General features: G+C 36.7%; 2 protein-coding genes across 2 annotated transcripts in view; both read left to right on the plus strand.

Annotated features, from left to right (window-relative positions):
• The first annotated feature begins 837 nt into the window (after window positions 1–837).
• LOC107599291 (C-C chemokine receptor type 4-like) lies at window positions 838–2136 on the plus strand. Its single transcript, XM_016290836.1, has 2 exons — window positions 838–887; window positions 981–2136. The coding sequence occupies exon 2, from the start codon at window positions 996–998 to the stop codon at window positions 2058–2060; it is 1065 nt and encodes a 354-aa protein (XP_016146322.1). The 5' UTR covers window positions 838–887; window positions 981–995; the 3' UTR covers window positions 2061–2136.
• A 3819-nt stretch (window positions 2137–5955) lies between these two features.
• LOC107599276 (E3 ubiquitin-protein ligase HECW1-like) overlaps window positions 5956–11524 on the plus strand; it is a 40073-nt gene continuing 34504 nt past the window's right edge. The window contains exon 1 of the mRNA XM_016290822.1: window positions 5956–6126. Coding sequence (XP_016146308.1) covers window positions 6085–6126 — 42 coding nt within the window. The 5' untranslated portion in view covers window positions 5956–6084. The remainder of the gene's footprint in view (window positions 6127–11524) is intronic.

Raw genomic sequence — 11524 nt, forward strand, 5'->3', positions numbered from 1 at the left:
AAAATCAATCATTATTTGGTGAAAATGCTCTCAAACATTGTCCATGTTCACAAACTGTACATACATCATTGATTCTCTTGTGTCCTGTGACCAATTTAATTTTCATTTTCGATTTTCATTTTTTGGGTGTATTGTTCCTTTAAAGAAAAATTGCTACACTGTATCCACTGCACTGCCCTAGGCAAGCTACCTCTGTACAGGATGTGAAGCAATCTCTACAGGCTATATGTTGAATGCTTATGTTCAAATTTGAGAATACTTCTGCTCAAGGGCTATTGGTTAGTTTTTATAGGAACATTTTTACTACTACAGCATTGTTTTATCATTATTATTATTTAATTATACTTTTAATTGTTTGAGAAATTGTCTTAGATTTTAGCAGTAATCTTAATAGTGTAGATGCGGCATGTCTATTTTTGACTGGATAGATCTGTGCAAAGATCACCATTTAACATCTATTAATTATTTAATGTTTCCTGTTCATGTTCTTTTTTTTTGTTTTTTTGGTAATGCATGTAGGATTTTAGCCATATCATGTTTTTTTTTAAATCATTTCATTTGTGCAGCTGACGTCTGAAACTCTTAAAATGACAATAAATATTTAAAAATTTTAACCATTTTTTAATGATTAGTCATTTCTCATTCTCAAAAAAGTAATTTCTCAAAAAAAAAACATTTAATATTTTACCCCATGACATTTTGTAAACATTGACCAAAAATTAGTGAAGGCGGTGCGGTTTCACGTATGCTGACGAGGTGATTTAAATGCTCTTTGCAGTTCCTCGTTCAGGATGTGCGCTGAATTTTTCTCGGTAAGCCACAACGTGGTTGCATCAGTTCTGCCAGGGCTGCTGAGAGTTTCACAAGCTCCTCTACCAAAGGCATTGGTGAGTGAAGCCAATATTTGATGCTCAGAATGAACCTCAATCCAAATGTATATTAACTGTGTTGTGTGTATGTTTTTGTATGTCTGACTTCAGCAAACAGACACACCAATGGATGAATATGATGATAATGACTGGTTCAGTTTTTTTAACGGCTCCAATGACGCTGGAAACGAAGACACAGTCGTATCTGAAGAGGTTCATTTATGCAAGAAAAGTGATGTGATCCAGTTCGGTGCAGCATTTCTCCCAGCCTTCTACTACACTAACTTCTTGCTGAGCTTGGTTGGAAATGGACTGGTGCTGTGCATCATCTACAAATATGAGAAGCTCAGCACGGTTACCAACATATTCTTGCTCAACCTCGTCATTTCGGACCTCATCTTCGCCTCCAGCCTTCCTTTTTGGGCAGTCTACCACAAATCGGAATGGATCTTTGGCAGAGGCCTTTGCAAATTGGTGGGAAGCTGTTATTCCATCGGCTTCAACAGCTCCATCCTCTTCCTCACCCTCATGACCTTTGACCGCTACCTTGCGGTCGTCCACGCCATCACAGCAGCCCAGAGCAGGAGGATGGCGTACGCGTTTGTGTCGTCCGCCACCATCTGGGTGCTCAGTATATTGGCTAGTATAAAGGATATCGTTTTTCACGATGTGATGAACGATGGAGACCGTTTGCTGTGCGAAATGACTGGTTACCACCAGAGTTTCCTCACAAAATGGGAGCTGATTGGTTATTATCAGCAGTTTTTCCTTTTCTTCTTGGTGCCTCTGGTTATCGTCCTGTACTGCTACATCCGCATAACCATCAGAATCATGTCCACTCGCATGATGGAGAAGTGCAGGGCGGTCAAACTCATCTTTGTCATCGTCTTCACCTTCTTCATCTGCTGGACGCCTTACAACGTGGTCATCCTGTTGAAAGCCATCAAGACGTCCTTTGGAGACCAGAACGATTGCTCCAACGCCCTCGACTATGCGCTGTACATAACCCGAAACTTTGCTTACCTGTACTGCTGCATCAGCCCTGTCTTCTACACTTTTTTGGGGAAGAAGTTTCAAAACCATTTTCTGAAGCTTTTGTCCAAGCATATACCGTGTCTGAAGATTAATGCTGCCTTTCTGTCAACGACAAGCAAAACCACATCAATCAGGAGCCCAAACACTGACTACTGAGCATTTACGGGACTGTGGTTTGTATGTATGAAAAGTGATTTGTTGAGAAATTTGTTGTCAGGAGGACACAGGAGCACCAACATAAAAGAAAAATACCAATTGAGCATTATTGAGCATATGTTCAATAATTTCTCATTCAGTGTACATAATGAATAGTGCATGTCTAATGAGCTCCATCAATTTCATATATATACATATATAATTTTTTTAATGCATATTAATTAATAGTTTATGTCTAATTTGTTCCATCAGTTTTACCAAGTTGAGCAAGAGCATTGATGATAATTGTTATATTTTACTGTCCATTTGATGTATATATGTAAATATTCATTACAAATATCCCTTTGATGATATCAAAACCAGAAAAAAATAGTAAAGTAAAAATAAAATAAAATAGAAAAAAATTAGCTTCTGTGATGAAAGATTGTCATTGTAACATATTGTGTATTGTGTAACCCTAGTCCTAATCTATGGGTTCCTTTTCAACATAGCCATTAAATATCTCCTTACCTGTGTAATATTCTGTTTTGTGTCAAATATATTGTTGTAAAGATTTTTATAAGTAGGTTAAATTATTTTTGTTTTTTTTGTGTGATTAATTTCTGGTGTATTCTGAGAAAAAATATATTAGCGACAGGAAGCTTTCTGATATCATCTTTTTTTATTTTGATGCCCTGTTCTTTAAACAGAATGAAACTCACACGTTTGCCCCTTTAAATGTCTCAGAAATTTGTAAACTTCCTGTCTTGTCAACACCTAAATGCATCCTGTTCATTGGATCATTATGAATCATTAGATCTTTATTTTGAGCATGAACTCATTCTCTGCATCGTGTTCTTTTGGTTCTGTAAAATATGAATTTTTTTATCCGTGACAATAAATCATTCTAAATAATCTGTTTGGTTGCCGTTGTTTTCTTTTAAGACACAAGCATTGTTATTATTTTAATTTTTTTGCTCTCTTTTCATTGCATCATACTAAGTAACATCTTTTAGTGCTTTGTAGTTGACACTTTTCTTATTAGGAAAGGCGTGATTAAATCTCTTGAGGTTTCCAGGCCACTACTGTTGGTATTTCTATAGTTGTTTTCAGGCAGCAGATTGTATGAGCTTTACTGTTTGCATTCCTATCAGCAGTCATCAGTACTTGGCTCATTTGCTCATGGTTAATTGAATATTTAAGACAAAATATCATTTTGACTGGTTTAAATTAATTATAATAAATGAATCCAGTCAGTTGCTGTCTGTGAAGCTAAGTAAAATGTACATCCACCAGATCTTGCCAAATAAGAATGTTGCAGAATTCTGCAAAAATACAAAATAGTTTCAAAGAAAAATTTATTCTGAATTTTTTTTTCTTTGGTACTGATTCCGATTTTTATTTATTTATATATTTATTTTTTCTTAAAGGGGTCATATGATGCGATTTCAATTTTTCTTTTCTCTTTGGAGTGTTACAAGCTCTTGGTGCATAAAGAAGATCTGTAAAGTTTCAAAGACTAAAGTCTCAAATCCAAAGAGATATTCTTTATAAAAGTTAAGAGTCAACCACGCCTACCTAAAACGGCTCGTTCTAACACGCCCCCACATGTCTACGTCACGATGTGGGAAGATTTGCATAATGCCGCCCAAATGTTCACGCAAAGAAAGAAGGAGTAACTTTTATTCTCGCTGTAGTATTGTTGTTGCTGCCACCGCCATGTTGTGGAGTCGGGTGTGCTTCGTTGTGAAAGCAAAACTACTTTGTTTGGTCTTCCAAAAGAGGACGATATCCGCTTCGTCATGCCTAGAGCTGATGCGTGCTGGTTTCTGAGGAAATACATCAACTTCGTGCTGTGAATCGCCGGATGGGCTTTCACCGTGGACGAAGTGGAGTCCAGCCCGGGGTCGTCACATGTGGTTGCCTCAAGCCTGCCGGCTGCTCCTTCGTTGAATCCGCCGGCCGCGCCTTTCTCAAGCCCGCCGCCTCTGCTCACTCTAGCCCTCCGGCCGTTCTTCACTCTAGCCCGCCGTGTGTGACGGCGTGTGTTTCGTTGTGAAAGCGAAACTACTTTGTTTGGTCTTCCAAAAGAGGACTCGACTAGAAATCAGTGGTTAAGTTGTATTTACAACACTGTTCCAGAACACTTCAACCCAAATATTCAGATGTGTGCAGCGTATTTTATGGAGGACTGTTTCCTGATCCTGGTAGAGTAGACTACAATGCCGGCTGTTCTGACTCACAGACTGTAAGTACGTTTTTTATATTTAAAGAATTTGCCACTGATGATTCAAGCACGAGTTTTGAGCAGTGTAGAGTAGCGTTTGTAGTTTGTCATTTCTCCGATCACAAATGCAGTCATGGTTTTATGTTTACGCGGCGCAATGCAACGCAGCGCATAAAAAGACAGTATAAGTCATTATAATCAGTAATTATGTCCCCACTGGATGCAACAAATGCCTCGTTTGTAATGGGTTTTATTGGTGTTGTCTCATCGCGCCGGGACACAGCATCACAGTATGGTGAGGGGCATAACATTTCCGTCACACGCTTGGGGTATTCAGCCAATCACAACGCACTGGATAGCTGGCAAATCAGAGCACACCTCGCTTTTCAGAACGATGAGCTTTGTAAAAATCTATGCATTTCAGAAAGGTGGGGTATGAGGAGAAACAATAATGTACAGTATGTGGAAAATAATGTGTTTTTTTAACCTTAAACCGCATAAACACATTTCATTACACCAAATACACAAAATAATGTTCTTTTTAGCAACATCATATATGACCCCTTTAACGAAAGTCCACAGGATATACAGGAACTATCCAAGATGTAGACCATGCAACTGACAAATACTGAGTAGCCTATATTTTGGACAAGTTCGGCGTGCAGGACAACCGAATGAAACAAACAAACACCACTAAAATGTAATAATCAGCAATATGCGTTCACATATGACTTTATTTGAATGTTTCAGCGTGACCTACCATAACACTTAGAGTTATTGGAAATACGTAAGGGGAGTAAAAGAACCGGTTCATTGAAACGAATATCCATACAAAATATGAGAAAAGCTGAGTCCCAAATGATGCACTACACTCTATGCACTCCTGCACTATGTACTCAACCATAGTATGAGTTATATAAGGTTATTTTGTCATTCATGATCAGAGTCTGATAGCCCCTCCCCTTTCGCTACGCAATTAAAGCTGCGACAGATGAGTGCATGAAGTGTCCAAGATTTATTTATTATTATTTTTTTGCATATGAACAACAAGAGAATTACAACGTTGCATATAAATGCCGCATGAAGTGTCCAACATTCCACACTTCGTTTTTCGGTTATTTAAGTGCACTTTTTCATTTTGGAATCTTCAGTGTAAACACGCTACTCGCACTAATTATACTATAAAACGTCATAGAATAGTGCATAAGCACGAGATTTGGGACGCACCTACTCCCATACTCCCAAATACTCCAATCTTCCCATCAGTTTCACTAAAGTCTAAAACCAGGACCGTATGCCTCCTTTACCAGCTAAACATGCACATGCATATTTGTGCTTATTTATAATCTTTGAATTAATTTATAATCTAAATTCATATTATAATCTCTTCTAAACTCATATACATATCTTTCCTTTTTTTTTTTGGATTTTACGAGTTGTTAATTGCATAAACAATCATTTTCTGTCGTGAAAACACAGTTTCCCAGAAGCACTTGTTCATTAACAGGGTCCTGAAGGCTCAACAATCCCTTCATCCAATCATATCCAGTCACCACAGGGACGACCAATCAGCAGCCAGTCGCCATCCAGACATCCAGTCAGCGTCCAGATAATGCGCGGGTGGGGTGAATGACGTCACCCCGCTCATAGCTGGAGGGGGGAAAACAGAAATCAATCTGACGGAGCGTTTCCATTGGTTACAGGCTCCTGGTACCCAGGAAAGAGGATGTAGCATCTCCTGCGGTAGCATAGCAAACAGGGCAAATGTGAGGAAAGGGCGGCTGATGTGCGGGTAAATATGGGACGGATAATGGCCATATGAACGAGGTGATGATTCACCGTCAGGTGATACTGACCCAGGTGAGTGAGTGTATGTGTATTACTCTAATGTACCGCTAGCCAGGCGTGATTTGCGATGTCTGCAGCGAGAGGCAGCGGATGACAGCACGGTAACAGTCACTAGGCTTCAGCAGTGTAGCGCGCTGCGAAATACTGCTGTTTTAAAAGCTGCTTTGTTTCATTTTGCCTAGTGTTATTCAGATGATGTTCAGCATCAGTCGCGGCCTCGCGCGTCTTTGTGTGGTGCGCGCGTGCGTTTGCGTGCTCGTGCTCGTGCGTTTGCGTGCTCGTGCGTGTGTATTTGGGCCAGATGAGCATCCTCATCCTCATCCTCATTCTCATTCCTGACCCCTAAACTCGACACAGCAACACTACACCTAAAGCCATATACAATATGTATTATTTACACGTGTATGTTGTGTGATGTATGATGTATGTGTGTGATATATGTGTGTGTGTACATACTCATACTCGTATATACATATATGTCTATATACATAGGCCTTCCGAATAGATGGCACATTAACTATAGCAACAATTTGTCCTTATTTAGCATTCTTTAGTATTATTTAGGGCTGCACGATTATGACAAAAATCATAATTGTCTATTATTCCCTTGAAATTGTAATTGCGATTATTAATTACGATTATCACAATTTACATTGAATGATGTTTATACCATTGTTTTATGCAACTGCATGCCATATTTTTATATGAAATAAAAACCCTGAAAATATGAAAACACTAACTGAAAAACTTTTAGTGCTTTTCTGTAGTATTAAGCATCAAATGTCAACTATACATCGGATTGGTTTCTTCTTTAAATGATAAAAAAAGTAAAAATATGAATGGTATTATAATGTTATACTAAAACGAAAATTAAAAAATTGGGAAAAACCCTTAAGATAACATGTAGAAAGAAAAAAAACGCATCTTACGCACGCAGAATAACATAAGTGGACTTTGAACGATTACGTAATTGTGGCATCCATAATTGTAAACGCGATTAGAAATTCGATTCATTGTGCAGCCCTAGTATTATTACTTAATTTTACATTTTTTACATCAAAAAAGCATTTGACGTTTTTCTTTTAAATAGTTGAAAAGCTGACCGTAGCAGGGACACTAAAATCGGGAATTAAAATGGGTAAAAAAATTACTTTCAAATTATTACTAGACCTTTTGAGAGTTATCAATCAGAGAATTATCAACTTTTTTATAATAAATAATAAAAGTCAAACTTTCTGAGGCTCGTTAAATAAATCACAAACTACCCAAACCTTAATCTTAAACCTTACAATATACGCTTAAACTACGCCTCATATTAAAATGTCTACACCTAAACTCCATCCTAAGTAGATGCAAATTAAGTTGAGATGAGCTCAGACAGTCATAGATCGATAATCATTTTAGATTATGTAACTGTTCATGGCTGTATGCTAATATAGTCACTTAAAAATCTGATGAAAATATTTACATTGGAAAATAACAAGCCATTTTCTGTCTTCAAATAACAAATGAAACTCAGCAGAACAGTGTTGCCATATGAAATTCAATATAAACAAGTGAATAACATAGTAATATATGTGAAAGCTGATGTCTGGGACGGACGATAAGCTGGTTGTCCGTGTTTAGTTGGGGACATGTGTTCGTTACTCAGGAGTCGTTAAGAGCAGGAATCATTTAGGCGAGGAGCAGAGATGAGGCAGATTAGTATTGATTCACCTGAGACCAGCAGTCTATTGATTCGCTCTGAAATCAGCATCAAGAGACAGAAAAGCTTCAGAAGAAAAAAAAGGCCTTGTTCCTTTCCAGGCTGAAGTGCTTCCTGTTGAACGACCTTCACATGATGACGTGGACATTATTGAGTGAACTGACTTCATACGTTTTTATTTATACATGACGTTTACTGTAAATGCGTTCCCAGAGCACGTCTGCTCATATCTGATTTTACGATTATGTAATTTTATAATACAATATTTCCATTAGTATGTCTTATAGATTAAAAATATGGGAACACTTTACAATAAGGTTCCATTTGCCAACATTTGTTAATTATTAATAAAAAACGCTTCATTTATTTGTATTTTTTTTTAAATGTATTTAAAAAGATTAATAACATTTCTTATTAAATGTTAATTTCTACATTTACTATACAGATCTAAAGTTTAATGGACCTGAGCATGAACTATGAATGGTTGTATTTTTATTAACTGATGTTAAAAAAGATTAATAAACACTTTATCAAATGTATTGCTCATTCTTAGTTAATATTAGTAAATGCATTAACTAATGGGATCTCATTGTAAATTGTTACCAAAAATGTATTAATGTAGTGTACTTTTATAATTATTATACTATATACTTAAAATATATAATTTAACATTTATTTTATTATATTAAAACTACAGTAAAACTAAAATACATAATAAAAATAGTATGTGAAAAATTGTGCACCATTTACTAAACTGATTTCACAAAGCATTGCATTTTTAATTGAGTGGCATATGGTTATAATCTAAAATCTAAATAAAATGTAATCTAAATAAAATTACATACAGTGGGTACGGAAAGTATTCAGACCCCCTTAAATTTTTCACTATCTAAAATCCAGTTTTTATGCATGCATGCAGATTTGAATAATTGCATTTACATTTATGCATTTAACAAACACTTTTGTCCAAAGTGACTAAGAAGAACAAAACCAGCAATATATATATATATATATATATATATATATATATAGCATACAATGCAAGTGACATCCTGTTATAATTTGCAAAACAGCATTTACATTTATGCATTTAGCAGATTATTTTGTACAGTAGAAGAACATAAGCAATTTGTTACAAAACAAGCAATATTCATATACAATCAATGCCAGGTCTCTCATGGTAAACAAACTGCGAGGTTCAGAAATAGTAGCATGGTAGTTAATGCCATTAAATATAAATGCAAGATGTTAGCAGATTTATTGCCGTGTTCTGTGCCATGCTAGAGTCTGTTCTACGTCATAGAGGAGATTACATACTTCAGATCTTCTTTCCAGCAGAATTGTGACTTGATCTCTGTATTCTGCAGAGAAATATCGGTTACACTTTACTTGAAGGGGTGTGCATAATCATGACATGACACCTACATAATCATGACATGACACCTACATAATCATGACATGACACATCTCTTGAATATTAAGGTTTTTTATGCATGTTTATGACAACTGTCATTAAGTGTCATTCGCTCAGTTATGTAATTTTTAATGCAAAGATGACATTGTTTGAGATGTCTTTGTTATGGGCTATGGTTAGGGGTAAGGGTAGGGGTAGGGTTAGGTCAAATAATGTTATATTTGCATTAAAAATGACATAACTGAGCGAATGACACTTAATGACAGTTGTCATAAACATGCATAAAACCTCCTTCATATTCATGACATGTGTCATGTCATGATTATGAAGGTGTCATGTCAGTCTTATGCACACCCCTTCAAGTAAAGTGTTACCGAAATATCCTGCTCCCATAGGCCTGCGTGCTCCGTTATGTAAGTGCATTAAGATTCTCGGGTTTCATTTTGGCACGGCGAGCCTGACGCTGCTCCAGCTAATGCATCTCATCGTGTGCGAGACGCAGACACACACAGTGGTATTTAATGGAGTCTGTCCCCGGGGCCTTAATGATTATGATTAATTAATCTGTGTCAGTGTGATTGCAAGGTGCATTGTTAAAGCTTCCTTTCATCTTGTAAACACAAATGAGCCCATTGGAGGATTCAGTTTGTTTCGGCGTGTCACAACGATTCAATCAGCGTCGGAATTTACATTCCAACTATTTTCTGTCAACAAAATGGAGTAAAGCAGTGACCTCATTACAAAAATTGTTATCTGCCCTCTCATTAACCTTTATGAGGGTCATGTGTGTCCGCATCGCTGGAGGTCTGCTGATGATATTGCTGTGCTGCGATTGGCCCTCTGACCTGCAGTGACCTTCCTGCACTGGCCAGGCAATCGTGGCAGATAAAGCCCTGACCGAATTCACATCATTGGTCGTGTCTTATGTACATGCATTTCAGTTCAATGTGATGCAATTCCAGACTGTCTTTGGCCAGTCAACATTTGCTGAGCGTTAAAGGCACAATATGTAAGATTTTTTTATTAAAATATCCAAAAACCACTAGAACCGTGTTATATATTTTGCTGACTTGTGTACTTACATTATCCCAAATGTTTCGAAGAATGTTTAAATCCAGAGAAATAAGCCATTTTAAGTTGACATTTTGAAGTTTTAAAAATTACATTACTGTTCAAAATGTTTGGGTCGCTAAGACTTCTTAATGTTTTTTTCTTAATGTTTATTTGATAAAAAATACAGTCAAATCAGAAATCTTGTAAAATATTATTACATTCTAAAATAACTGATTTATATTGGAATATATTTTAAAATATAATTTATTTCTGTGATGTAAAGCTGAATTTTCAGCATCATTACTCCAGTCTTCAGTGTCACATGATCCTTCAGAAATCATTCTAATATGCTGATTTGGTGCTCAAGAAGCATTTCTTATTAACTGTAGAATCTGATACATTTTTTGATGACTAGAAAGTTCAAAAGAACAGCATTTATTTAAAATGATTTAAATCTTTTGTAACATTAGAAATGTACTGACATTTTTGATCAATGTAATGTGTTCTTGCTAAAAAAAATTATTTGCTTCTTTAAAAACAACTTGCTGACCACAAACTTTTGAATAGTAGTACTTAGGGATGTGCGGGTTTAGTCGGTACAAGGGTATAGCTCCTACTAGTCGACACTAAAAACAATAGTCGATTACACTACAGAAAGAAAAAGAAAAACATGATTCTATCATTCAAATTACCATCATTTTAACATTGCATTTAAAACAAGTTAAAATAAAACGTTTGAAAAATAATACATTATTTTTAAAAGTTTATCTGGGCAGAAACGACATTTTTACCTCAGACCTCACATGCGTTTTCTTCGTGTCAGTTGCGGCGAGTTCAAAAATGACCATGCGAAAAACGAGAAGGTGTGGGATTATTTTGAATTCGAAGGAAACGGAAAAGTTTTGTGTAAACTGTGTAATGTCAAATTGTCTTACAATAACTCTACTGGAGCGATGCGTAATCATATTCAATACAGGCACGTAGGCGTTAGCGTAGAGGCTGGCCAAAGCCAGCTAATGTCAATCACGTCATTCACTACAACCCGCCAGTGCTGCGATCCCGTCCGCGCCATCTATTCCTCTAACGAAGACCCACTTTGGTGGTGGTGCGGGATGTCCAGGCGCTTTCTGAAACTCTATCGGCTTGCTTTTTGCTATCTCTGCGTGTCTGCGACTTCAGTTTTCCGCCGTGCACGTTTTTTCAAGTGCAGGAATTTTATTGTTAATCGCCTCAGGTCC

This window comes from Sinocyclocheilus grahami, unplaced genomic scaffold (genome assembly GCF_001515645.1).
Source record: "Sinocyclocheilus grahami isolate Dianchi unplaced genomic scaffold, SAMN03320097.WGS_v1.1 scaffold263.1, whole genome shotgun sequence".
NCBI classification, from domain to species: Eukaryota; Metazoa; Chordata; class Actinopteri; order Cypriniformes; family Cyprinidae; genus Sinocyclocheilus; species Sinocyclocheilus grahami.